At 37.3% G+C, this 22,259-nt stretch overlaps 4 protein-coding genes across 7 annotated transcripts; 2 read left to right on the forward strand and 2 right to left on the reverse strand.

Moving 5' to 3' along the window:
* Nucleotides 1–588: 588 nt before the first annotated feature.
* On the forward strand, nt 589–4,427 carry LOC103446694 (BTB/POZ and TAZ domain-containing protein 3-like). 2 transcript variants are annotated; one of them, XM_008385828.4, is made up of 7 exons: nt 589–819; nt 978–1,081; nt 2,332–2,728; nt 2,835–2,965; nt 3,066–3,372; nt 3,530–3,843; nt 4,095–4,427. In XM_008385828.4, exons 3-7 carry the CDS (start codon nt 2,387–2,389, stop codon nt 4,222–4,224), a joined length of 1,224 nt encoding a protein of 407 aa, XP_008384050.2. In that variant the 5' UTR covers nt 589–819; nt 978–1,081; nt 2,332–2,386; the 3' UTR covers nt 4,225–4,427. The 2 variants fall into 2 exon arrangements, with proteins under 2 accessions (XP_008384050.2, XP_008384056.2); XM_008385834.4 differs by having other exon boundaries at nt 628–819; nt 2,360–2,728.
* Nucleotides 4,428–4,626: 199 nt separating this feature from the next.
* LOC103446710 (sm-like protein LSM36B) lies at nt 4,627–6,644 on the reverse strand. 3 transcript variants are annotated; one of them, XM_017322485.3, is made up of 5 exons: nt 6,504–6,573; nt 5,914–6,011; nt 5,232–5,380; nt 4,927–5,040; nt 4,627–4,837 (listed from the first exon to the last, which is right to left on the reverse strand). In XM_017322485.3, exons 3-5 carry the CDS (start codon nt 5,344–5,346, stop codon nt 4,791–4,793), a joined length of 276 nt encoding a protein of 91 aa, XP_017177974.1. In that variant the 5' UTR covers nt 5,347–5,380; nt 5,914–6,011; nt 6,504–6,573; the 3' UTR covers nt 4,627–4,790. The 3 variants fall into 3 exon arrangements, with proteins under 3 accessions (XP_017177974.1, XP_008384068.1, XP_070660994.1); XM_008385846.4 differs by lacking the exon at nt 5,914–6,011 and having other exon boundaries at nt 6,504–6,644; XM_070804893.1 differs by lacking the exon at nt 6,504–6,573 and having other exon boundaries at nt 5,471–6,011.
* Nucleotides 6,645–7,487: 843 nt separating this feature from the next.
* On the forward strand, nt 7,488–10,349 carry LOC103446727 (acyl-coenzyme A thioesterase 2, chloroplastic-like). Its single transcript, XM_008385860.4, has 5 exons — nt 7,488–8,379; nt 8,764–8,941; nt 9,043–9,512; nt 9,675–9,803; nt 10,038–10,349. Exons 1-5 carry the CDS (start codon nt 7,768–7,770, stop codon nt 10,188–10,190), a joined length of 1,542 nt encoding a protein of 513 aa, XP_008384082.2. The 5' UTR covers nt 7,488–7,767; the 3' UTR covers nt 10,191–10,349.
* Nucleotides 10,350–10,587: 238 nt separating this feature from the next.
* On the reverse strand, nt 10,588–15,011 carry LOC103451653 (formin-like protein 1). The gene is made up of 4 exons (XM_029108176.2): nt 13,131–15,011; nt 12,811–13,010; nt 12,409–12,653; nt 10,588–11,651 (listed from the first exon to the last, which is right to left on the reverse strand). The coding sequence occupies exons 1-4, from the start codon at nt 14,597–14,599 to the stop codon at nt 10,827–10,829; spliced, it is 2,739 nt and encodes a 912-aa protein (XP_028964009.1). The 5' UTR covers nt 14,600–15,011; the 3' UTR covers nt 10,588–10,826.
* Between the last annotated feature and the right edge of the window lie 7,248 nt (nt 15,012–22,259).

Here is a 22,259-nt window from a genome sequence, read left to right on the forward strand (position 1 = left end):
TCATTGAAGTTCGATGTGGAGTGGGTTCCATAACTAATCCCTATTTTTTGAAAAAAAATGAAGATCCTCCTCTTAAAGAGCCTATATATATATATATATATGTATATGTATGTATATGTAAGGTTACTATATTCAACAACGCTATGTTTGGAACAGGAAAATAAACTTGAAATTTTGGTAATTAGAATTTATAAATTGACATGCACCGATTCTTTTGTTTGGATTCATAAACATAGAAATTTAGAATTTCCGTGTGGAAAAATAACTTGGAATTTGGGACCTCCAATTCCCAAGTTCAAATTCCATGTAAATATGTGTCATTTCCCAATTTCTATGATTGAGAGTTTAAAAATAACAAATTTCGTATTCAATCTCATTATTCTTTTAGGTTAACCAAACAAGAAAATTTACAAATTCTCGAAAATAAAATCTTGTCATTTCAATTTCCGTCATTTGAAAATTTTAATCTTAAATTTCTTCATCCAAACATAGTGTAATTGTTGTAATCTAGCTGGTTTGTATTTCCCTTTGAGAAATAAACATGGGTTAAATAATAAAAAAAATATTTAGAAAAAGTAGAGAGGAAAAGGTGAGTAATAAATAACGGACGGGTATGGTTTTTGGTTTATGCAAGCAACGATTTCCCTCGTATTTTAGACACACGTCCGTCGCTCTCTGTCACCGACTCATTTCTTCTTCTTCCTCTGCAATCCCGTGCGCTCCATCTCTTTCCGCCTCCCAACACTTTACTCATTCATTGAATTCGAGCCTCTCATTTCTCACATCCTCCAATCATCCAACCTCTCTTCTTCCTCTCAGGTGATTTCTTTATTTCCTACTTTTTCTGTCTATTTTAGTGACTTTATGTAGATTTTGGATTTAATTTTTACAGTTTCGTTTTATTCTGTAGATTTTTGCTTTCAATTCCTTTTTCTGTGATAATTTATTACAAATTTTGATTATTTTGTTGGTTTCAGCTTCGTTTGGCATTTGAGTGTGCATCTAGCATGAGTGATAAGACTGCGGGGAAGATCGGCGCAAGTATCGAATTTTTCTGAGAAGATTTGCTTTTTTATACAAGGTATGATTCAGATTTTCTTGAATTTTCTCGATTGCCAAACAGGGCATTAGGACTAATACAATCCAGTTAATTAGCCGTGAATAGTTAATTAGCTGGCAAAGTTTGTTCATTCAATCCATTTTTCTTCTCCGTTTGTTTTTTTTTCCTGTGAATTTTTATAGTACTAAGCACATGTAATAGTTAGCTTTTGCAACGGAAAAGTTGCTTTTTGTGACCGAAGGACACGGGTTCGAGTTGGGGAACAGTCTCTTTACAAAGCAAGATAAGAGTGCATTCGATAGACTATCATCTCCATACTCGCAAAGTAGGGAACTTGTTAGTTGGGTCGCCTCCTTTTAGTTAGCTTTTGCAAAAAATAAAAAAAATAAATAAATAAATAAATGTGATCGTTTTAAACTGTGATGAAGTAAGATTTGATTAGGCTTAGTTGGTGCATGTGGGATCTGCCTTTCGGCACTTTCCTCAAGCTCTTGTGTCTTGGTGCGTAATAATTTAATCAGTGTTGCCGTTGCACGACCAAGATTAGATTCTGTATCAGATGTATTTTAATTTTGCTTACTAACTAAGATATGTTCTGTTTAGGGAGACTTTTACTTTTTAATTATTGGTGTTTCCATACTTAAGAGTAAGAAATATATCCACTCCAGGACGGTTGAAGTTATAAACTTTTACATTTGTGTCTAGATTCGTTGATGCCTTGTTTCCTGTAAACTGGAGCATGTAAGGTATACGCAAAGTTTTTTTCAACCAACATCTTATTTGTTTTAGTGGTAATTCTGGTTTTGGGAACATATACATTCCTGCATCGCCGGTTTGAGATTGGCACATAAGAAATTTCTAATCTCAAAGTTAGGCGTGCGGGAAAGATTTGTTTCCTAAACTGGAATTACCTCTAAGAAGATGTGTTCCTCCATTTCAGAAGCAATTTTGTGATTGGCATACAAGTCAAGACGGCTTATGCAGTTTATTCTTTTCCTATATGGGGCATCGAAGTCTTTCCATTCTTTCATCAGTAGTTGTTGACATTACTTGTTAAGTGGATTTTCATGATATGATCCAACCATGAGATACCATTCAAGCCATACCTATAATAGATATGTTTCCGAAATATCTTTTGTTACATAAGCATTGTAGGAGAAATATTCCGTGCACTGTTCCATCTTAATGTAATTAGTGCATGTACAATTTGTGTTAGAACATTCAAAAATTATTTAGAGTGTTTCTTAAGCTCGTTTTATTCTTTTGTGCAGATCTTCTATCATACATTTTTGTTTATAGTTATTTTAGGTAAACCGCAACAGCCCGATGGCTTCATCTACTCCGGACTCACCCTGGCCATCCTCAACTCACGATTCCTTTTCTGGATCTTTCAATATACATATAGAGGAAGCGAACCCAGACGACATTTTACCTGTTCTGGAAGACCCAACCTCTTCTACGTCCTATAGCCATAATATCCCGAAACCACCTCCTGTCCCTAGTAAAGCATATACACAAAATAAACTTTTCAAAAGGCTTTCACAGAGTTGCTATGTCCCAAATGAAACAATTGATACATGGGACAAGCTTTTTAAAGAAGCATATGGTGCTGATGTCTATATTTGCACCAAGGATGAATCGTGTATTCCAGTTCATTCTAGTGTTCTGGTAAGTTAATTGAATTAACCCCATAATTTCATCCCTTTGCAAATCCTCAATGAAATTTCTAGGTAAGGATTTGGCTAAAAAGTTTCCTTTTTTTATTAATGTGCAGACAATTGCGTCACCGGTGCTAGGTAAATTCCTGCAGCAATCAAAAGTAAGAAATGGAATGAGATACATTAAGATTCCTGGGGTACCTTATGAAGCTGTCTACGCATTCATCCGTTTTCTTTACTCATCCTGGTATTTTTGACTTATGTAGTTCAGTACGCTCCTCCTTTTATATCTGAATTTCTTGATCTGGCTAAATTTCTTAAAATATTTTCTTTTGTGTCCTATGCAGCTATGAAAAGGAAGAGATGAAGAAATTTGTTCTCCATTTGTTGGTTTTGTCACACTCTTACTCAGTTCCATCATTGAAAAGAGTTTGTATATACATTCTTGAGCAGGGATGGATTACCAAAGAAAATGTGGTCGATGTGCTTCAATTGGCAAGGAAGTGTGATGCACCACGGCTATCCTTAATTTGTGTGCGCATGGTTGTGAAGGACTTTAAAGCCATATCATCAACCGAAGGCTGGAAAGTGATGAAGCGAGTTAGTCCTGCACTTGAACAAGAACTGCTAGAGTCCGTTGTTGAAGCAGATTCTGTAAGCTAGTTTTTCTTTCCTTTTTCAAATATCTTATCTTATTCTGTATTTGTAGGGGGAAGAAACAAAATAATACATTTATGTTTGGTTTTGAGATGATATATTCATTTGGTCTCTCATTTAATTTTTAGATCTTGGATTCAATTTTTTGTGCCAGAGGAAAGAAGAGAGGTTGAAGAAAAAGGAAGAGAAAAAAGTGTACTTGCAACTGTATGAGGCAATGGAAGCCCTTCTCCACATATGTAGGGATGGATGTAGAACTATAGGTCCCCGTGACAAGGTGTTTAAAGGAAGCCAAGTTGCCTGTGGTTTTCCTGCTTGCAAGGGGCTTGAGACCTTAGTTCGTCATTTCTCCGGCTGTAAAACCCGGGTTCCTGGTGGATGTGCTCACTGCAAACGCATGTGGCAGCTTCTTGAACTGCATTCTCGTATTTGCAATGAGCCTGAATTGTGCAAGGTCCCTTTGTGTAGGTAAGCATGAGAACTCCACATGCACTTCTTTGCTCTACATTCTCAGGGTAAGAAACTCAAATTTCAGTTCATATTTGGTTAGCATTTGGACAGTACTTACCCTTTGAGAGGTTTTATGTTGTATTGTATCATGACCTCGGATCAATACTGTTACTGCCGGAGTTACATTTTATATATTTTCCATTTTCGTGAATAATACAACTCGAGTTTGACGGTGAGAGGCATCTTAACTACTACTCTTGTGGATTCAGGCATTTGAAGGAAAAAATGCAGCAGCAGACCAAGAAAGACGAGGCTAAATGGAAGCTGTTGGTGAGTAAAGTGGTAGCAGCAAAGGATACTCTGGGACCTATCTCAGGTCGCCACTCGCGTTTATCATGACCTCTTGTGTGTTCAACAGCAAAATGTATCAAGAAAGTAAACCAAGGGAAATGTATTAAGAATCTTATTTCTCCTTCGGGGTTGAATAAATGTAATAGGCATTCGAAGACTAATAGCGTCTTGCATCGGTTCTTGTAAGCCAAGATATTTCAATTGGATGCCGACCATCTCATCTTGATATGAAAGTCTTGCAACTTTATGCATATACTAGCAAAGCACAACTTATTTTTTAAGCTTTTTTAGCTCTCACAACAAATTCACAAGGACACATGACTAACACAAAACCAAATGGTGCCACTAAGAAATTCTGTGAAGAAACGCTCGACAGATGTTATCTTCGTTAAACAAGACTTACAGAATCATCATCCTGAGAAGCCAGACTTAAATCTGAACAACAATTAATCATCAGTCAATAGATCATTTCTTTCATTCATTCCAAAATAGATACTGAAAAATGTACCGACTCGACGAGTTCTATTTCCTTCTCATCATCCCATGTAAGCTTACATTACAACATAATTGCATAAAGCATGACAGCAGATGATCTACATGGCTTCATAAAACAACTAAGCCCCATCCGCCACATTCCTCTTCGTCGTGCTAATGTATAGAACTGCATAAATGCAAACAAAACAAATCCAATTATTTCTCATGGAGGCAACACTAAAGAGAAACATAACAAGACAATGCTTAGATAATTACCATTATTTCCGCGAATAAAAGCATCACCATACTTATTTTTTAACTGTCCATTGACATATTCTTCGGTTTGTTCCATTGCTATATTCATATACCCATCAAGACACGCAAGAATACCTACATAAGAAAATTGAGCCATCAAAATAAACTGATCCCTGCAGCAGTGCAGCTTGAATCTTTACTACACAAAATAACTTTGCAAACTTTAACAATAATATGTTGGGCCCCGATTTGAATACAACCAAACTGGCGTGAAAAGGCGAGAAAAGAAAAATCGATAGACATAAAATCGAATTAAAGAAACATACCTCGATAGTCAACACCAGAATTCAGTTTTACAACAACCGGTCGCCCACGAATTGACTTGAGGAAATCTGCCGGAGTTTTTGTGGTTCCTGTCCCTTTCTCTCCACCTCCACTCATTTTCTCTATTCTAAATCTTAACTTCTTGTACCTCCTGTGATAATTCAAATCATAACCAAATTAAAGCACTAAAGGAGACAACACAGATAGACAAGAAATCTCCATCATGATGAATTACTAGTACCTATCATGAAGAATTGCAAAAGCAGAGCTACTGAAACGAACAGAGATACATCAACCGATCATTGCAGTGCAAAACACAGTAAATACAGTCTTCGCACTCGTACACAATCCAATCCAAACAAAGAATTTTAGCTTGTTGCTATCAGATGATTAACTCTAATTACATTAACACGGACACTATCTATGAAGAAGACTAAAGAGAAGAACAAAAGTTGTGAAGAGCTTTCAACTGAAGTACAAAGACCGTAGAGCATGAAATGTTCAAGAAGTGCAGAAATCCACTCAACTGATGCCTATTGCTATTGTAGCTCTGATAATAGCTAACTAAACCAATCTAACTCTAAGGACAGCCATAAAAAATTAGAAAGATCATCGGACAAAAGGCTATATTCCAAAGGATCCTAGTATACGCCTAATTATACAAACAATTTTGCTAAGGAATACCTTTCCAACCTCCTTCTGCAACAACATATTCTGCTGTGATTGAACTTACAACTCTATAACCTAACGTGAGAAGCGTAATGGGCATCAAGTCCACCGGTCTACACAAGCATCTCATCTAAATTAATTTCTGGAATTACACATTTCTACACCAAAAAGGGTGCTAAAGAATCATCCTTTTGATTACAAAATATACGTCTTCGAAACAACGCCATGTAAATTCATCAAACAAGCAAAGGATAACCATTTTTTTCGATTAAAAAATAAAAGGAAGAATAACTGAGCTAGACTTAACCCCAACGTATCAATAAATTCTCCACAAAAAAAGGTCCTTAACACATTTATGCTGCTACTGGGTTTATCCTAATTTGCATTTCCATCGTCATACGCATCCCAAATTCAACCTTTATTCAGGCAAAAGCTCAAATTCAAGAACCCTAAAAAGGGCAAGTTCAGAAAATCCCTTAAATCTGTAAACTGATAAAGAACAACAACGAAACGAGTAGTTGATATAACAGCTGAGACTAAAAGAAGAAGAAACAAAAATGGTGTGAAATAATGAAGAAGAAGACGCGGCGGATCAAAGCACTGACCTTTATTGGTTCCGCTGCCGGTGCTTTTAACTTTTGAGAGAGCGCGAGAGAGAGACGGAGATTAACTATAACCGGGAAGCGCTCGCTGCTACAGCTTTGTATATATTAGGGTGGGATTTTTGGACCTTGGGGTGTATTTGTAAGCCCACCTCCAACCTCCGCGATTGGGCCTTATTCTCCATCCACCATGTGTTATTTTTACTTCGTTTTTTTTTCCTTTGTCAAACCCCAATTAGTCAATAGGTTGTTGTATCCTGCCGATATTTCTCTTTCTAATTATACAATTACCGGTACGCCTATTATGATTCTCATTGCACATGTGAATATAATTACGTTAATTAGTGTTATTCACGAGATTTGAGATTGACACATCTTACTTACAAATAAAAATAAATATTTTTAGATTGCAGATATTAAGTGACACAAATATTATTATTTAAATGAATTCAAAAAAAAAATATATATATATATATATATAATAGAATAAAATCACAAAATGAACGTACCTCGAATATATATTTTCTTGCAAGGGATTTATATTCAAGAAGTAAAAGTGCGTGCATTGAAGTTTTATATTTTATTGTTCAAAAAAAAAAAGGTTTATGTTTTAATTCACCGTTCTTAATGCTTGTACATTAGATGAGTTGATTATCGCAGCATTTTCACCTTATTGCGTTTGCATCTAAATTTCACATTTCGTACACTACTGGTGAAAAGTGTTTTGAAACAATTAAAAGTGTTTTTGATTATGTTTTGATGAAAAGTTTTAAAACGTTTAGTTTTTAAAATTTTTCAATATTTTGTTTTAAAAATAAAAACGTAAAAGCACTCTGTTCTTGAAAGAAGTAACCCTTATCACTCGTAGATAAACATGGAAAATGATCATTTTTTTAAAAAATTCTTATGATCGTGATCGTTTATCGTATATCATATGATTAATTTTCGTTAATTACTATTTATATTTTTTATTGTATGATATACAATGAACCGATCACAGATCTCGGATCCCCAGGAAAAGGATCAATCATTTTCCAAGACGTTGACTAGTTAATCCCCTAACGCCAACACCGTGACGTTCATTTTCCGCGGTGATCGGAGCAGAAAATAGCTCCTTCAGCTACAAAACTGGAACCCAACCAACCATTAAACAGAACAGATCCTCCTCCTCCTCCTGCTCCTGCTGCTCCTGAGTTTCTCTTCAGTACACCCAGAATGTGAATGACGTACTCTTTCTCTCTCTCCATACGTAGAAGATAGAACCACCATGACACCACTCAGAAAACCACTTCCCCACCTCCTCTTCACCCCCAAATCCAAATCTTCATCCTTCCAATCACTCGCCTCCTACTTCACTCTCACTCCAAATCTTCATCCTTCCTCACCACACCCGCCTGAATCACCCACTACCCGCATACCAAATCCACCACAACAGCCAAAACCCACCTTCAAGATCCCACCTTTCTTTCCTATTCCCCCGCCATTCACTCACACCAGGTCCTTCTCAACCGCAAATTCCGACCCTTCTCAGCCAATCCCGGTTGTTTCCACCGTGACTTCGCCCCACGACAGTTCGCAGCCCATCGATGCAGGCTCTTCTATTCGAAAACCGATCAGTTTATGGCCTGGAATGTACAGTTCCCCTGTCACAAATGCTCTGTGGGAAGCGAGATCAAGGATGTACGGGGACGCATCGGGTGACGCGCCTCCGCAGAGTGAATTGGTGGCGAGGACTCCGGCGCAGAGTCGGACCAGTATTCTGTACAAGTTTTCGTCTGATTATAAACTGAGAGAGCAGTACAGGAACCCCTGGAATGGGATTAGAATGGGGAAGTTGCTTGAGGATCTCGATGCTCTTGCTGGAACCATTGCATTCAAGGTATCAATTTTAAGTCTTTTAGTTAAAAGAGTAGTTCAATTCTTGCTGCAGTTGTGCTGTGTGTGTATTTGTTTGGTTTCTGTAGGGTTTGGAATTCGGATTGGTAGGGAAAACAAAGGGCTGGTAACTTGGTTTTTGTTCTTGCATAAATTAGAGCATTAGTCCCGGAACTATTACCCGAGTTTCAACTTGATCCGCTAACTGAATTATTAAATTTGTAATGCCTTAACTTTTCGAAATGTATTGGCCGTTGAGGCTAGCTCGATTTAGCCTTCTGCGTAACGGGTTGTTTCTTGAATTAGCTGTTGCGTAGGGATCCATAACATGTAGAGGGTTGCTACTTCTTTGAAAATGACCCTAGTTTTTGAACTTCTTGCTGGCCAGCATTGCTGCAATGAAGATGGCACAACAAGGCCTCTGCTACTGGTGACTGCTTCTGTTGACAAGATGGTTTTGAAAAAACCTATCCTTGTCGACACTGATTTGAATATAGGTGGCGCTGTCATATGGGTTGGGAAGTCATCCATGGAAATTCAGCTGGAAGTGACTCAATCGTTGCAGGGTACTGAAGTTTACCTAACCAAATATTCTAGTTCCTTGTTGCTAATTATCTCGATTTTTTTTTCCATTGGGCTGACCATAGATTCGAAACTTAATTTGCAGGATCCTCATACCCATCAGAGTCCATTGCTCTTACAGCAAACTTCACTTTTGTAGCCCGTGATTCTAAGTCTGGAAAATCAGCTCCGGTTAACCAGATATTGCCGGAGACTGAGAAAGAAAAATTGCTCTGGGAAGAAGCAGATAAGAGGAATAAAATGAGGAAAAAGAAAAGAGCAGAACATAAAACAGATACAGAAAACCAGGACACAGACAGACTCAACGCCTTGTTAGCCGAAGGTCGAGTTTTCTGTGACATGCCAGCACTGGCAGACCGAGATAGCATTCTTATAAGGGATACTTGCCTCCAGAACTCCTTTATTTGCCAGCCACAGCAAAGGAACATCCATGGTCGGATCTTTGGAGGATTTTTGATGCGAAGAGCATTTGAAATTGCCTTCTCAACAACGTATGCATTTGCTGGTGTAGCACCACACTTTCTGGAAGTTGATCATGTTGATTTTGTTAGACCTGTAAGTAACTGAGCCTATTACTCATCAAAATTTTATATCCAACTCAAATTGTTAATTCTCTTTGTTTTGAGCCTATTACCCATAAAAAATGAATACAGAACCTTCATCAAATGTCGGGTACATGTTTGGGGCTCACTAATGATGGTTGTTTTCCTGATGCAGGTCGATGTAGGAAATTTTCTCCGTTTGAAGTCTTGTGTTCTCTATACAGAACTTGAAAACCCAGATGAACCTCTGATAAACGTGGAAGTCGTTGCTCATGTTACACAGCCAGAGCTTAGGTCCAGTGAGGTGAGCACATTAGCTTACGTTAACGAGAAGGTTAAAGAAAACGAGTGGGTTGGTTTTGAAAGTCTGTCAAAAATGATCTTCAGGCAGATAATCTCATCTCAGTTGTGTGAAACTGAAAGACAATTACTTTCCGTAGGAAATACAAAATGAAATCCTTTTTCCTGCTTTACAAATGCTTTGATCTGGGATGCTTACATATTTAATTCTTTTCATGTCTGCTATATGTTTGAACAGGTATCAAACAAATTCTACTTCACGTTCTCTGTCCCTCCTGAAGCCATGAAAGATGGGATCCGGATTCGGAGCGTAGTTCCTGCTACTGAGGAGGAAGCACGGCGGGTGATTGAACGTATGGATGCTGAGAACTCCCAGTTTGCTGCCTTGTGAACTTGGCAAGGAGGAGGGAAGGCAAGCGTCAGTGGAAAATCCTAGTCAAGTGATGTCACTTTTTTGTAAAAATAATTTTTGCACATTTTGTATTTAAAAATAAATAAAAATAGAGAGAAAATTGGGAATATAAAAAAAAAGACATCTGCAGTTACTGAACCAGAAGCTTTAAATATACAACAACAAAACATGTTCCCACTAGATAGGATCGGCTATATGAATCCTAAAACGTCATTGCCCGCGGTTCTATGTCATGTCCTCCGTTAGATCTAAGTACTCTAAGTCTTTTCTTAGAGTCTCTTCCAAAGTTTTTTTAAGTCTTCCTCTACCCCTTCGGCCCAGGAAGATCTAGGAAAACTTTGAAAGAGATTCTAAGAAAAGACTTAAGACCAAAATATATATAAGTACAAGGAATTTATACATCAGACCAAAATATTGTTCTACTACAACTTATTATCTCCTGATCTAATTCCCCCTATATATTACACAAGATGAACAATTCCAAAATCTTGTGTGTATATTTTATATATAAGTACAAGGAAGGGCGCTGAACCTAAAAAGGTAACCAGTTCATCAAAAGCTCCAGCCAGACGCTCATCCCATCCATACATCATAAACACAACATAAACTCAAGCACTAAGTCGAAATTGTGGTTTCATCATCCGAGTAACCATCATGCTGCTTTGCACTGAGTCCTGGAAAAACCGGTGGAAGGGCTGCATTCGGAACCCTGGGGAACTGACAGGCTGACCCAACGATAGTTCTTTCATTAACTTTTCCAACCACCTTGCACACCTGATCTAGAATAGAAAGAAAATCTCTCACCACCGTGAAAATTCGGAAGGGATGAGCTTCTTCCCTAACTGAGTTCCCATGGAAATATTCTGTTAATTCCTTTACCATAGAGAATGCAACTTTCTCTTGAGCTTGAATCCTTACAATCTCTTCCCCAGCCTTGTTCAAGAACCCACTCATGGAATCGAAGAATTTCTGGCTACTCTCCTTCAATGCACTTCCTTCAATTAATTTTACTACTTCTGCTATTTTTGTAATTCCACCAGCAATCTTCGCAACTTCATTGCTAAGAACATCTGAATCCATAGCAGCAGCCTTCTTTACACTGGTGAGCTCCCCACTCAATCCTGAAACAACTTGCAGGCCAAGCTTCCTAAACTCAACATCATCCCGGAAAGAAGATTGTTGACTATCCTCGGTTGTTTGATTCTGATTCATGCCAGAGAGACGCGAACCTTCAGCTCTGATGATTTCCTGCACAACAAAATGTAACAGAGTAGTCTTCCCATCTGTTCCCTTCACATCTACAAGCTTGAGAAGTGTGTCTAGCTTGAAGGCATGGGCATCGCCACGGTTAGTGCCAACATTCATGCGGTTCCCAGTTTTGAGCACTGCTTCAAGAAGCTTGAGGAACATTCTGCTGTTCCTCAATTCTTCGCAAGCTGCCTGTATTAAGGGAGTTGTGTCAGAAATAGCTGGTAATATTTATGCAAAACAAGTCAGGCAAAGTTGAGAAGCATAAGTATTATAATTAAAACAATAGTTCACACCACAAAATTAGATAGAAAACTGATTTTGCAATCATATAGTACATGTAACTGAACTCCCTTAGTTTTCTGTACAAAGTCAGCTTCTACAATATGTTAAACAGACACAGAATTCCCCCGTCTAGCAGACCGGCCAATCATACTTTTGAGAGCTTCACGCCGCACGGTTGTAACCATCACCAAGTTCTTAAAGTCAGAACAGCGTACAACACCAGACAGAATTAACAGGCTCGGATTAGCAAGCACGAATAGTAAAATTGATTGGACTACAATTAAAATAGAAAACAGATCAACCGGAAGTGGAAAGTGACCAACAGCAGACGAAGGCAGTCTGGTGGTTACACCAAACAAGTCATAAGCTGAACATATTTCAAAACCAGTTCCTTTGCACCAAAATTTAAACTACAGAGAAAAGGCAGCCAACAAAATTATGCTTTTCACTGTTCAACTTTTGACTTGCATAAAGAACCAAAGATCATGAGGCCTCAAGTCTTCCTACCCATCATCAATATGGACAGGAAGGTTTGAATTTAAACAGGTAGATGCTCATTAGCTAGCTCCAACAAGATATTTGAGAATGAGAACGCATCAACAAAATAGAACTTATTGCACCCTTAGTGTTCGAATGATAAGTAAAAAGAGAATATAAGATTTACCTCCAGAGTCTCAAAAGACCTTTTGAGATAATCAACTTCTGAATCAAAATTGGCAATGTAGAGCATTGCATCCACCCTCTTAAACGCGAAAGGTATATCGAGCACCGCCTTCAGAAATTTCTCAGCTGGGCCAAGCTTAAACGGCGATTCATCTTTGAACTCTCTTAGTTTCCGTTCTTCCTCTTTGGTCGGAGCCATCTTTAATAGACTTTCAAGAAGTTCTGTCCCAAGTCCATCAGAATTACCTGCTTGCAAAATTTACAAAAGTTCATATAAATGCAAACACATTTTATCAAACTTCATTTCCGAACATGAGTTGCGGTATGCATCATCACTAATTCAAAATGAACACGTTAAAATTAGACAAAATGCAATAAGCGAGAATCGAATATTATTACTTACCTTCCAAAAGTGCCTCGCAGACTTCATCAAGGGTAACATTAAGCGCCCTCAACAAAATTGCAATGTTCTGAGACTTCTTCGGATCAAGCACGCGGTTCTCCTGATCCACAGAGGGCAGAATCTGTCGCCGGACATTGTCATTTGACGCCAAACCCGAATTGTTTACCATGAACAATGTCTCAATCATCTCTTCATTCAGCCTGCAACACACAAAAAACACAATTCACTAAAAGGCAAGTGCAACAAAAAGCTAAAGGATCCGACTTTGGCGGCGAAAAATGACAGAAAAAAAAAGGCCAAGAAATTTGTTCTTGTCTTACTGAAAAGAGCTGGATTTCAAGCGATCCCACACCATGGCGTGGTCTGAGCTGGCCCTAACTTTATCCCAATGTAAAGGTTTCAGCTTTGGCTTTGTTGGAGTCTCCTCATTCTTTTCCACTCTGTCATTGCTCTCTGAACTTTCACCCGCCAAAATGGGTCCCGAAGTTTGAAGCACAGCAGGCCGGGAAGGCGCGATAAGAACCGGTGGCCCTGTGTTCGGATTTCGACCAACCGGAGCTGGAGCTTCCCAAAACCTCGGGGGTGGAGGCGGAGGAGGCGGAGGAGAAAGTCTTATCGGAACAAAACTTTTATTTCTCTCCGGAGAGTGATTCTTCAGCCCGAAAAGGTCAGATTTTCTTGAGGACGACGAGGATAATGATGGGGACGATGATACCGGTATCTGAGGAGGCCGCCATGGAGCTGGGAAATTGATTACTGAGTCCGGCGACTTCGATTTCAAGCTTATGGGGCTCAAATTCAACCCTGGCGAGACCGTGCGAGACCCAGAACTTGCTGGGGAAGCAGATTTCGAACATGGGTATGATGCAGTTCTCGAATTGAAGCTTCTGCTTCCGAAGTTCACGCCATCGACGGCCTTAAACACTCTGTCGGAGCTTGTTATTCTTCCGCCACCATGTTTGGGACTCGCGGAAGATCCTCTGGGAGAAAAGAACTCCTCTTCGTCGTCGGAACCCAGTTGAGAATTCTTGAAGCTCCGTCTGAAATTGTGCTTGGGAAGTGGCGGAAGCGGCTGCAGCTCCGGCGAGCCCAGTTTCTGATACGGTGGCGAGCCAGAATGGCTCGACCCCCCGAACGTCAAGCCCGCATTGCTCGTGTTCGCGGCGTTTTCTTCGTCAGTTCCTCGGGGACTAACTAAGGTGCCGAGGTAGAGGAACTCTCTGCTGGTATTGGGCGTACTACTACGATGCTTGTGAACCGCGTCGGAGGAGGCGGTGTTTGGCGGGAACAGACGCAGACTGTCGGGTCTGGAGGCCTTATCGTCGGATAAGGTGGGGTTAAGCTGCCGGCTTCGACGGTAGTACAGAAATGCGGCGGCGGAAGCGATGATGATGAAGGCAGTGACAGAAACAGAGACGGCGATGGCGATGACGTGGCGGTGGGAGGAGGAGGAGGAGGAGGAGGTTCTGGGAAAGAGGATAGAGGAAATGTTGGCGGGGAAGGAGGTGAGGGAAGTTGGGGAGGGAGGGGGCAGTGGGGAATGAGAGCCGGAGGAGGAGGGAAAGAAAGGTTTTTGGGGAGGGGTTGAGGAGGAGGAAGAGAAGGGTAGTTTGGGAATTGAGGAGGGCTGGGATTGGGGAGAGGAGGATGGGGGTTGGGTTGGAGGGGAGGACTCAAAGGGGTAAAAGGGCTGGTGGAGGAGGTGGCGGTTGTGGTGGTAACAAGTGGCGGTGGTGAAGAAGTAGACAGCCGTGAGCAAGAGGATCATCAGCAGATTGAGGGCTGGCATTGTGCTGTGCTTTGTTGTAGGAAAAGAATGTACTTGTTTGTGTTCAGAGAGAGAGAGAGAGAGAGAGAGAAGAGTAAGAGAGAGGAAAAGAGTCTACATGGTGGTGGTGATGGCGGTGGTGGGTGTGAGCGGAAGAAACAAAAAAGAATGGTAGTTGTGCAGATTTCAGGCCATTACAGTGACCATCTACTCCTTTTAGATTTCACGTATGGACAAAGAGAGAGAGAGAGAGAGATGCACAGTAAGAAAAGTGGTGGGTGATAATTCTGAGCATGTGAACTTAGAGAAGGAAGAAAGGTGAAGATGATATCTTGCAGTGGGAGCGGGAGAGAGGAGAGATAGAGAGAGGTGTTAAAATTTGTGACAGACAGAATGCTGTGTTTTTATTGGGATATGGAGTTTTGTTTTGCTTGTGTCACTGTGTGAAAGATTCTTACAATTATCACACAACAACAAACACAGTTATGAGAGTACGGTGTAGGGTTCTCTCTTTTTTTCATTTCTTTTTTTTTTTTCATTTTTTATTTAAATAGTTAGGATTAATTCACTCTAACTTCTCATTTTAAATTTTTTATATAAATAAAAACAAAATAAAAAGTGTGATGAAAAAGAGAAAATAAAACAATAACACGAGGACAAAGAATTTTACTCCGAAAATAATTCAGGGTTGCATTACCTATTTTACACATTGTCTAAGTGAAAGTTGGGAGCTTTCTTTATGGTAAAAATCAAAAGCTAAAATGTAAAGCTTTTCCTTTTATCTTCTTTTCACAGCTCAAACCTCAAAGTTGAGGGATTTTTTAGAATACTTCAAATTATCTTTTTCTTTTATATAGGAAATTTTGCTTCCCGTACCCTCTTATGTCCTCTTGTTTATGTGGTCACGGTTAAGTTACGTCAATATTTTATGTTACTATTCATTTTTGTCTTATTATCTCAATAAAAAATAATAATATAAAATGTTAACATAGTTTAATCGTGATCACATAAAATAGAAGAACACGAAAACAAAGAGGACAGACAATCCTTGTCCGGAAATTTTAACCCTAAAATCATCGAGAGTACAGAATACTACAGAGCAAGTAGAATTTTAGCAAAAGTCTAACAACTTGTGAAAAAGTTGTAAAAAATTTAGTTTGTTCTCCTACTCACTGATCACCGGTACCAAGGGTAAGTAAGAAAAATAGAAAGAAAAAGCCTGAAAAAAAGGTGTTAGGGGGTCCCACGGATTTTTAGTGCGTGGGGACGATTTTAAAGGAGTTGGATTATCTTCTTCTTTTTTTCATCTCTCTTCTCTTATTTGAACTACTACAATTAAATTGTTTCAATATTTTATATTAATATTTTTATAGAAAGAAAATTAAATGAAAAAGGTGATCCCACGGATTTTTAGTGCGTGGGGACGTTTTTAAAGGAGTCGGATTATCTTCTTCTTTTTTTTCATCTCTCTCCTCTTATTTGAACTGCTACGATTAAATTGTTTCAACATTTTATATTAATATTTTTATAGAAAGAAAATTAAATGAAAAAGGTGAAAAAAGGGGAGGGAATGGGAGGAGAATAGGAGATGAGAGGAATGCGGATCATCTTTGTGAGGATCCTGAGATCTTTCAATCATATATGTTCATCGTATATTGTACGGTCAAATATCATTGTAAATCTTTTTATTTAAAATTAAATATAAATAGTATCTGACAAAAACTGATCATACGATGTATGATAAACGATTGTGATTAAAGAATTCTTGAAATCTTCACAAAGAAGATCTGGAGATGATCCTCATACGATGAGAATTTCATTAGGTGCTGCCTAGAGGCTAGCTAGTACATATGCTAGGTAAATTAAATTTTCGGATAAATTTTTAAAATATGATATGTCATCAATATAAAATAAGTACACTAATCAACACTTAAATAAAGATTGTTAACCTTTTGTTATTGAACTTCTTTAAATCATTTGATCTGATTGTCAAATATAGGTTGAGGGTATGTGAGAAGCAAAAATAAGTGTATAGATAACACTACTCTATAAATAATAATTTAATTTTTAACAATCATATCATATAATTTATAAAATTTAATCTAAAAATTTAATCTTTTTACATTATACGGCGGCGTCTTTTGGTAGGAGAAGGCTGAGAGGCCTTTTGGTTTTTGAATATTCGATATTTTTTTGGCGTTACAAAAAGTCATTTTTATTCACGTTTGACCATAAAATAATGTCTCTTTTTCATATGGATTTGAAATGATTCTTGCATCACCGTGGAAATCTAATGATTACCAAAACTTTTCTTTTATAAATCTACCTTTGATGATAGCTTAATCAGGCTTTACACTATCTAATTTTTATCGAGAAATCAAATAAATCATCAAGTGTAGTGGGGTCCTATCTTTGTTTAAACTTTAAAGTAGAGAAATGCTTAAAATACAGTTTGTTACACTGTGTGTTATAATACAATTAGTTGTAAAAAAAATTAATCAATTATATTATTGTATTTAATGTACCGGACCGAGTGCTAGACACACTGATAAATCTCTCGTTTAAAGAGTATTACGCAATTAAAATCTTCTTTGCTAATGTATCTTTGATACCATCCTAAAATAAAACAAAAATAGAAGGTTACGGGAAAAATTAAAAGCTTTTGGTGGCCTTCACAGTTTGGTATGGATGGACTCTGGTTTGTAATTGGACCATCCGGTATAGAGCCCCATATAAAGCCCTTCATTGGAGATGCTCTTAGCTATATATATTTTCGCCATAACACCAACAGCCTATACATACATTAATAAGATTTAACATACACTTTATTTTGTCTTGAAATACATATAGAATCATATTTGGCTACTCAAAGATGAGTAGGAACTCCTACTCAAAATTTGTAGTGTTTTAATCATAGAGCTTTGTGTTTATGATAAGAACCGTTCATACTATGAATCACATTGTAAAGATCATCTCTGAAAAAAAAAATTAAAACTAAGGTCGTTTAGTGAATCTATTGTAACAAATACATAAACGGTTAGTAATGCTTTTACCAATTCCGTTCATTTGTTTTTAAACAATTTGATGACTAAACGAGTTTAGTTTTAATTTTTTATTTTTTTGCAGAGCGATATTTATAGGGTGATTTATAATATGAACGGTTCTGATTATGAACACAAAATTTTATAAATTGACAACAAACAATTTTAAAATTTTTTGAATAGAAGTTCCTAATCATTTGTAAGTAACCAAATATTGTTCATATATATATATATATATATATATATATATATATATATATATATATATATATTAATCCGATGATATACGTTTTTATAATGTATTTTAACAATCTGAATGTTTATAGAATACTACACCTTCATTGTGGGAGGAAAAATGAGGATGCACATTGTATTTCTTCTCACTTACAATAATATATATGTATGTAAGCTTCGCGTACAACAATATATGTATGCATGCATGCACACGCATTGTGTTCGTGCATGCACAGATGCACAGGATAACCTATATATATATGCATGCAAAGGAAGGGGAGAGGTGTTGATAAAAAAAAAAATTAGAGTACACAACTTTAACACAGATGTTGGAGAGACAACACAAGTAAATAAATTACTTGTATTACACACACAAAAATATTACAACACAACAACTCTCAAGGACACAACTTAGAAGTTATGACACTCACTCACTTGCTAGAGGCAAACTTTAGACCACTCACACTCCTACAAGACTACTCTTGCTTATGACTTTCTTACTTAGCTCTCTCTTGACTCTTACTTGTTCTTGATTGGTTGATACAAATGGTGTGGATGCCTTCTTCTTTTATAGGCATGGATGAAACCTTGGAGAAGCATGGAAATATCATACTAGAGATATCTAGATAATTCCATTACATTCCTTAGCTAAAATTATCTACACTAATATTGTATTTTGGTGGAATCCTCACAATTATTCTAGACTCTTCCACTAACTTGAACTTTGCTAGAATTCTCTAGCATGTGCATGGATCTTTCTTTGTACATGGATTGGATCCATTATCTTAGGGCTCTTTGGGCTGGTGTTGTACTTTTTTTTTTTTTTTTGGGAAACTGGATGGTGTTGTACTTTTAACAAGAGGGGGATATATATAGGGACAAAGATTGTCTGCCCTCCCACTTAAGATGCCCTTCTGTGCCCTTATGTTTGTGTAGTCATGATTAAGTCACGTCAATATTTTATATTACTATTTATTTTTATCTTATTATCTCTATAAAAAAAATATATATATAAAATGTTTACGTGACTTAACTGTGACCACACAAAACAGAAAAGCACGAGGGGGCACTAGAAGTGGGAGGGTAGACAATCCTTGTCCTATATATAGTCGCCATCCCTTCAATTATATATATATATATATATATATATATATATATATATATATATATATATATATATAAGGATGTCATGCTCATCGTCATGAGTCCATGACATTGAGTTCCACTAAAAGAAAATATAATAACACGTAAAACCCTAATTAAATTTGTCAACATGCTTTTCAAAAGCATGACAGAAAACGACTCTTCCACCACCGCCACCACCACCATGCAATGCATAAGTTAACCAAGTCGTTTTCCATGCGAATTCAAATTCAAATACCTCAAAAAGTTTCGTCAAAACCAAATATATTTTCCGGTATGGCCGCAACACACTGAAACATCACACAGAGAAAGAAACAAAACAAAATCCAATCCCAGCAAACAAAATAACAAGAAAACAAATTAACAATCTTGTACTTCTTTGACGCATGCACTCATAATTCTGGTACTACATCATCGTCACGATGATTTATCCCATATATTACCCAAATCACAGCAAACGATCTAATGAAAAGAAAGGATTTACATATCATAAGCATAAAAGGACTTACATGTCATAAGTATATTATTAGCGAAACGTTCGTTGTAAAATAATATATATTAGTCTTTTCATATATCGTTGTATGATTACCCTTGTAATTAAGTTAATCTCGTCATTAAAACATCGGGATTTTGGAGATACGACAAAAGATAAGTCTTTATGTATATGTATATGTATATGTATATGTATGTATGTATGTATGTAGAGTGTGCGAGTGCATGCATGGCACAGTGCAAACCCGTGGTTCACGCATTGACAATTTGGCCAACCTGTGCATTAACAAGGACCTCCTTTACCTCGCAGTCTCACGGACGTCCTGTCCTGAGAACCCCGTAACGCGTCGTTTTTAGGAGCTCGTGCCCTGTCTCTCTGTGGAGAGAGTCTGCCGTACCACGCACAAACTGATAAAGATGATTATTCTCCCGCTGCTGTAAAACTGTCAACATATGTTAACTTTGCTTGCTCCCAAATTCCCAATACAATCTCCTTCTCCTTCACCCTCTCTTACAGAAAATGTCAAATTTCACCGTGTAACAGTGATAACAGTGATATCTTGTATGGAGGCAGATTGTCTGCTCTCTCTTTCTCATGTCCTTCTCATCTTATCTTATTTGTCGATTACAGTTAAATCACGTCAACATTTTATATTAATTTTTTAATAAAGATAATAAAATAAAAAGTAATATGAATATAAAATATTGACGTGGCTTAACCGTTACCACACAAATAAGAGAGGATGGGTAGGGCAGACAATCTGCCTCCATCTTGTATTAATATTTCTCTTGTCACGTCAAAAACAAGGTTTCATGTTAAAATTTCTTGATATCTCATCATTGTCTTGTGTATGTATTTTACTTTACCACAAAACAAAGTGCCGACACATCGATCGAACAAGTGCAGAATAATGCTATTCATATCATATTTTTGTACCATATTTCTATACAGCCTTAGGTGATGGACATCCACATCATTCAAATTAATCAGATTTTTAAATTTAGTTCAACATTATTTAATAAAGTAATAATTAGGAAATGTTAGTTAATTAAATGATAATTGTGGTATATGAAGAGTCTTTCTCCTTCATTCCCCTCTCCTGAATGGTTGCTACTTCTCTTAAATTTGTAGCTGGGTTTCCCCAACTAAAGAAACCACAAAACCCAATGCTTCTTTGCTCCCCCAATCAAGTATCCACCGTTTCGACTTTGCTCCAATGGCGGCTATCACCGCCACCCCAGCTGGGTTTTGAAAATTTTCATCATTTGGTGTGCTATTTTCTACAATTTTGTTCTCTCATTTGAATCTCTGTTGAAAAATTTGCAAAACCCAACAAATCTCAAGCCTTTCTATACCTAATGAAATTTGCGTTTACAAAGTTTCATGATTCGGTGTGCTTGTTTTGCATGTTTTGTTCTTTCATTTGAATCTCTGTTAAAAAACTTGCAAAACCCACCAAACTCATGGTTTTATGCCCAATGAAAAATTTGCAAAACCCAAGGGAAGGAAGTAGTAAAACTTCTCGTATATCACAAACATCGTATAATTAAATAGTTTTTCTTAATTATTGGCTTATTAAATAATGAATTAAATTAAAAAAATATAATTAATTCAAATTGATGTGGCTATCCACATCATATCACCTAAGATGGTATGGAAATGTTGTCACATCTCGACTTCGCCGTAGCATAATATTGTCTGTTTTAGACCATGCCTTCGCGGATTTGTTCCTGGGCAAGAAAACCTCACTACCAAAAACGCTTCATGCTAGGAAGAGTGGGGCATGTACATATAAGGCTAGGGACTAACCCTCACCCCGCCGATGTGGGATACTACAATCCATCCCCCTTAGGGAGACCGACGTCCTCGTCGGCACATCCGAATGGATGGTGAGTCTGGCTCTGATATCAAGCTGTCACATCCCGATTCTACCGTAGCACGATATTGTCTGCTTTGGGCCACACCCTCACGAATTTGTTCTTGGGCAAGAGAACCTCACTACCAAAATGTGTCATGCTAGGAAGAGAGAGGCATATACATATAAGGCTAGGGACCAACCCTCACCTCGCCGATGTGGGATACTACACTTCGAGTCATTCTAGTCGAACCAAATGTTTCCTAAAATAAATTAGAATTCCGAAGATTTTCAACACATAAAAAACAGTTGGGACCTGCTATTAGTTTATATTATTTTTTCTATTTTTAACCTTTAAAAATGAATAAAAATAGTTTTGGGACCTAATATATGGTTGGATCACATCCAAATGTCTTGTAACATCTTCCTTAGCTCGCATGCAAAATATTTTATAAAACTAAAAATTTCAAAAATTTTCATGAAAACTGTGAGTTATAAACCTCATTTTAAAACCGATATTGGAAACTTTTACAAAATTTATTATAAGCGAAAATTCAAGTTATTCTCGTTGCACCACATGTTTCCTAAAATTAATGTAGGACATTCTAAAGATTTTCGACATATAAAACAATATTTGGGGGGCTCACTATTAGTTTATATTAATTTTCTATTTTAAAAATCAATAAAAAATAGTTTTGGGACCTAATAAATGGTAGAATCACATCCAAAGGTCTTGCCATATTTTCCTTAGCTTCCATACAAAATATTTCTTAAAACTAAAAATATCAAATTTTCACCAAAAATTGAAAGTTATAGCCCACATTTTCAAATCAATTTTGAAAATTTTTACAAGATTCATTGTAAGTTAAATTCGAGTCATTCTCATTGCACCCACATGTTTCCTAAAATTAATAT

This window comes from Malus domestica, chromosome 02, assembly GCF_042453785.1.
Source record: "Malus domestica chromosome 02, GDT2T_hap1".
Lineage (NCBI taxonomy): Eukaryota > Viridiplantae > Streptophyta > Magnoliopsida > Rosales > Rosaceae > Malus > Malus domestica.

Coding starts and splice junctions, on each gene's coding strand:
- LOC103446694 (XM_008385828.4), top strand. CDS start 2,387: ATGGCTTCATCTACTCCGGACTCACCCTGGCCATCCTCAACTCACGAT. Junction 3,373..3,529: donor CCGTTGTTGAAGCAGATTCT/GTAAGCTAGTTT, acceptor TTTTTGTGCCAG/AGGAAAGAAGAGAGGTTGAA. Junction 3,844..4,094: donor TGCAAGGTCCCTTTGTGTAG/GTAAGCATGAGA, acceptor TTGTGGATTCAG/GCATTTGAAGGAAAAAATGC.
- LOC103446710 (XM_008385846.4), bottom strand. CDS start 5,346: ATGAGTGGAGGTGGAGAGAAAGGGACAGGAACCACAAAAACTCCGGCA. Junction 5,041..5,231: donor TTCTGGTGTTGACTATCGAG/GTATGTTTCTTT, acceptor TTTCTTATGTAG/GTATTCTTGCGTGTCTTGAT. Junction 4,838..4,926: donor TTTTATTCGCGGAAATAATG/GTAATTATCTAA, acceptor GCATTTATGCAG/TTCTATACATTAGCACGACG.
- LOC103446727 (XM_008385860.4), top strand. CDS start 7,768: ATGACACCACTCAGAAAACCACTTCCCCACCTCCTCTTCACCCCCAAA. Junction 8,942..9,042: donor AGTGACTCAATCGTTGCAGG/GTACTGAAGTTT, acceptor CTTAATTTGCAG/GATCCTCATACCCATCAGAG. Junction 9,513..9,674: donor ATGTTGATTTTGTTAGACCT/GTAAGTAACTGA, acceptor TTCCTGATGCAG/GTCGATGTAGGAAATTTTCT.
- LOC103451653 (XM_029108176.2), bottom strand. CDS start 14,599: ATGCCAGCCCTCAATCTGCTGATGATCCTCTTGCTCACGGCTGTCTAC. Junction 12,654..12,810: donor CTGCGAGGCACTTTTGGAAG/GTAAGTAATAAT, acceptor TTTTGCAAGCAG/GTAATTCTGATGGACTTGGG. Junction 11,652..12,408: donor GGTCTTTTGAGACTCTGGAG/GTAAATCTTATA, acceptor CCCTTAATACAG/GCAGCTTGCGAAGAATTGAG.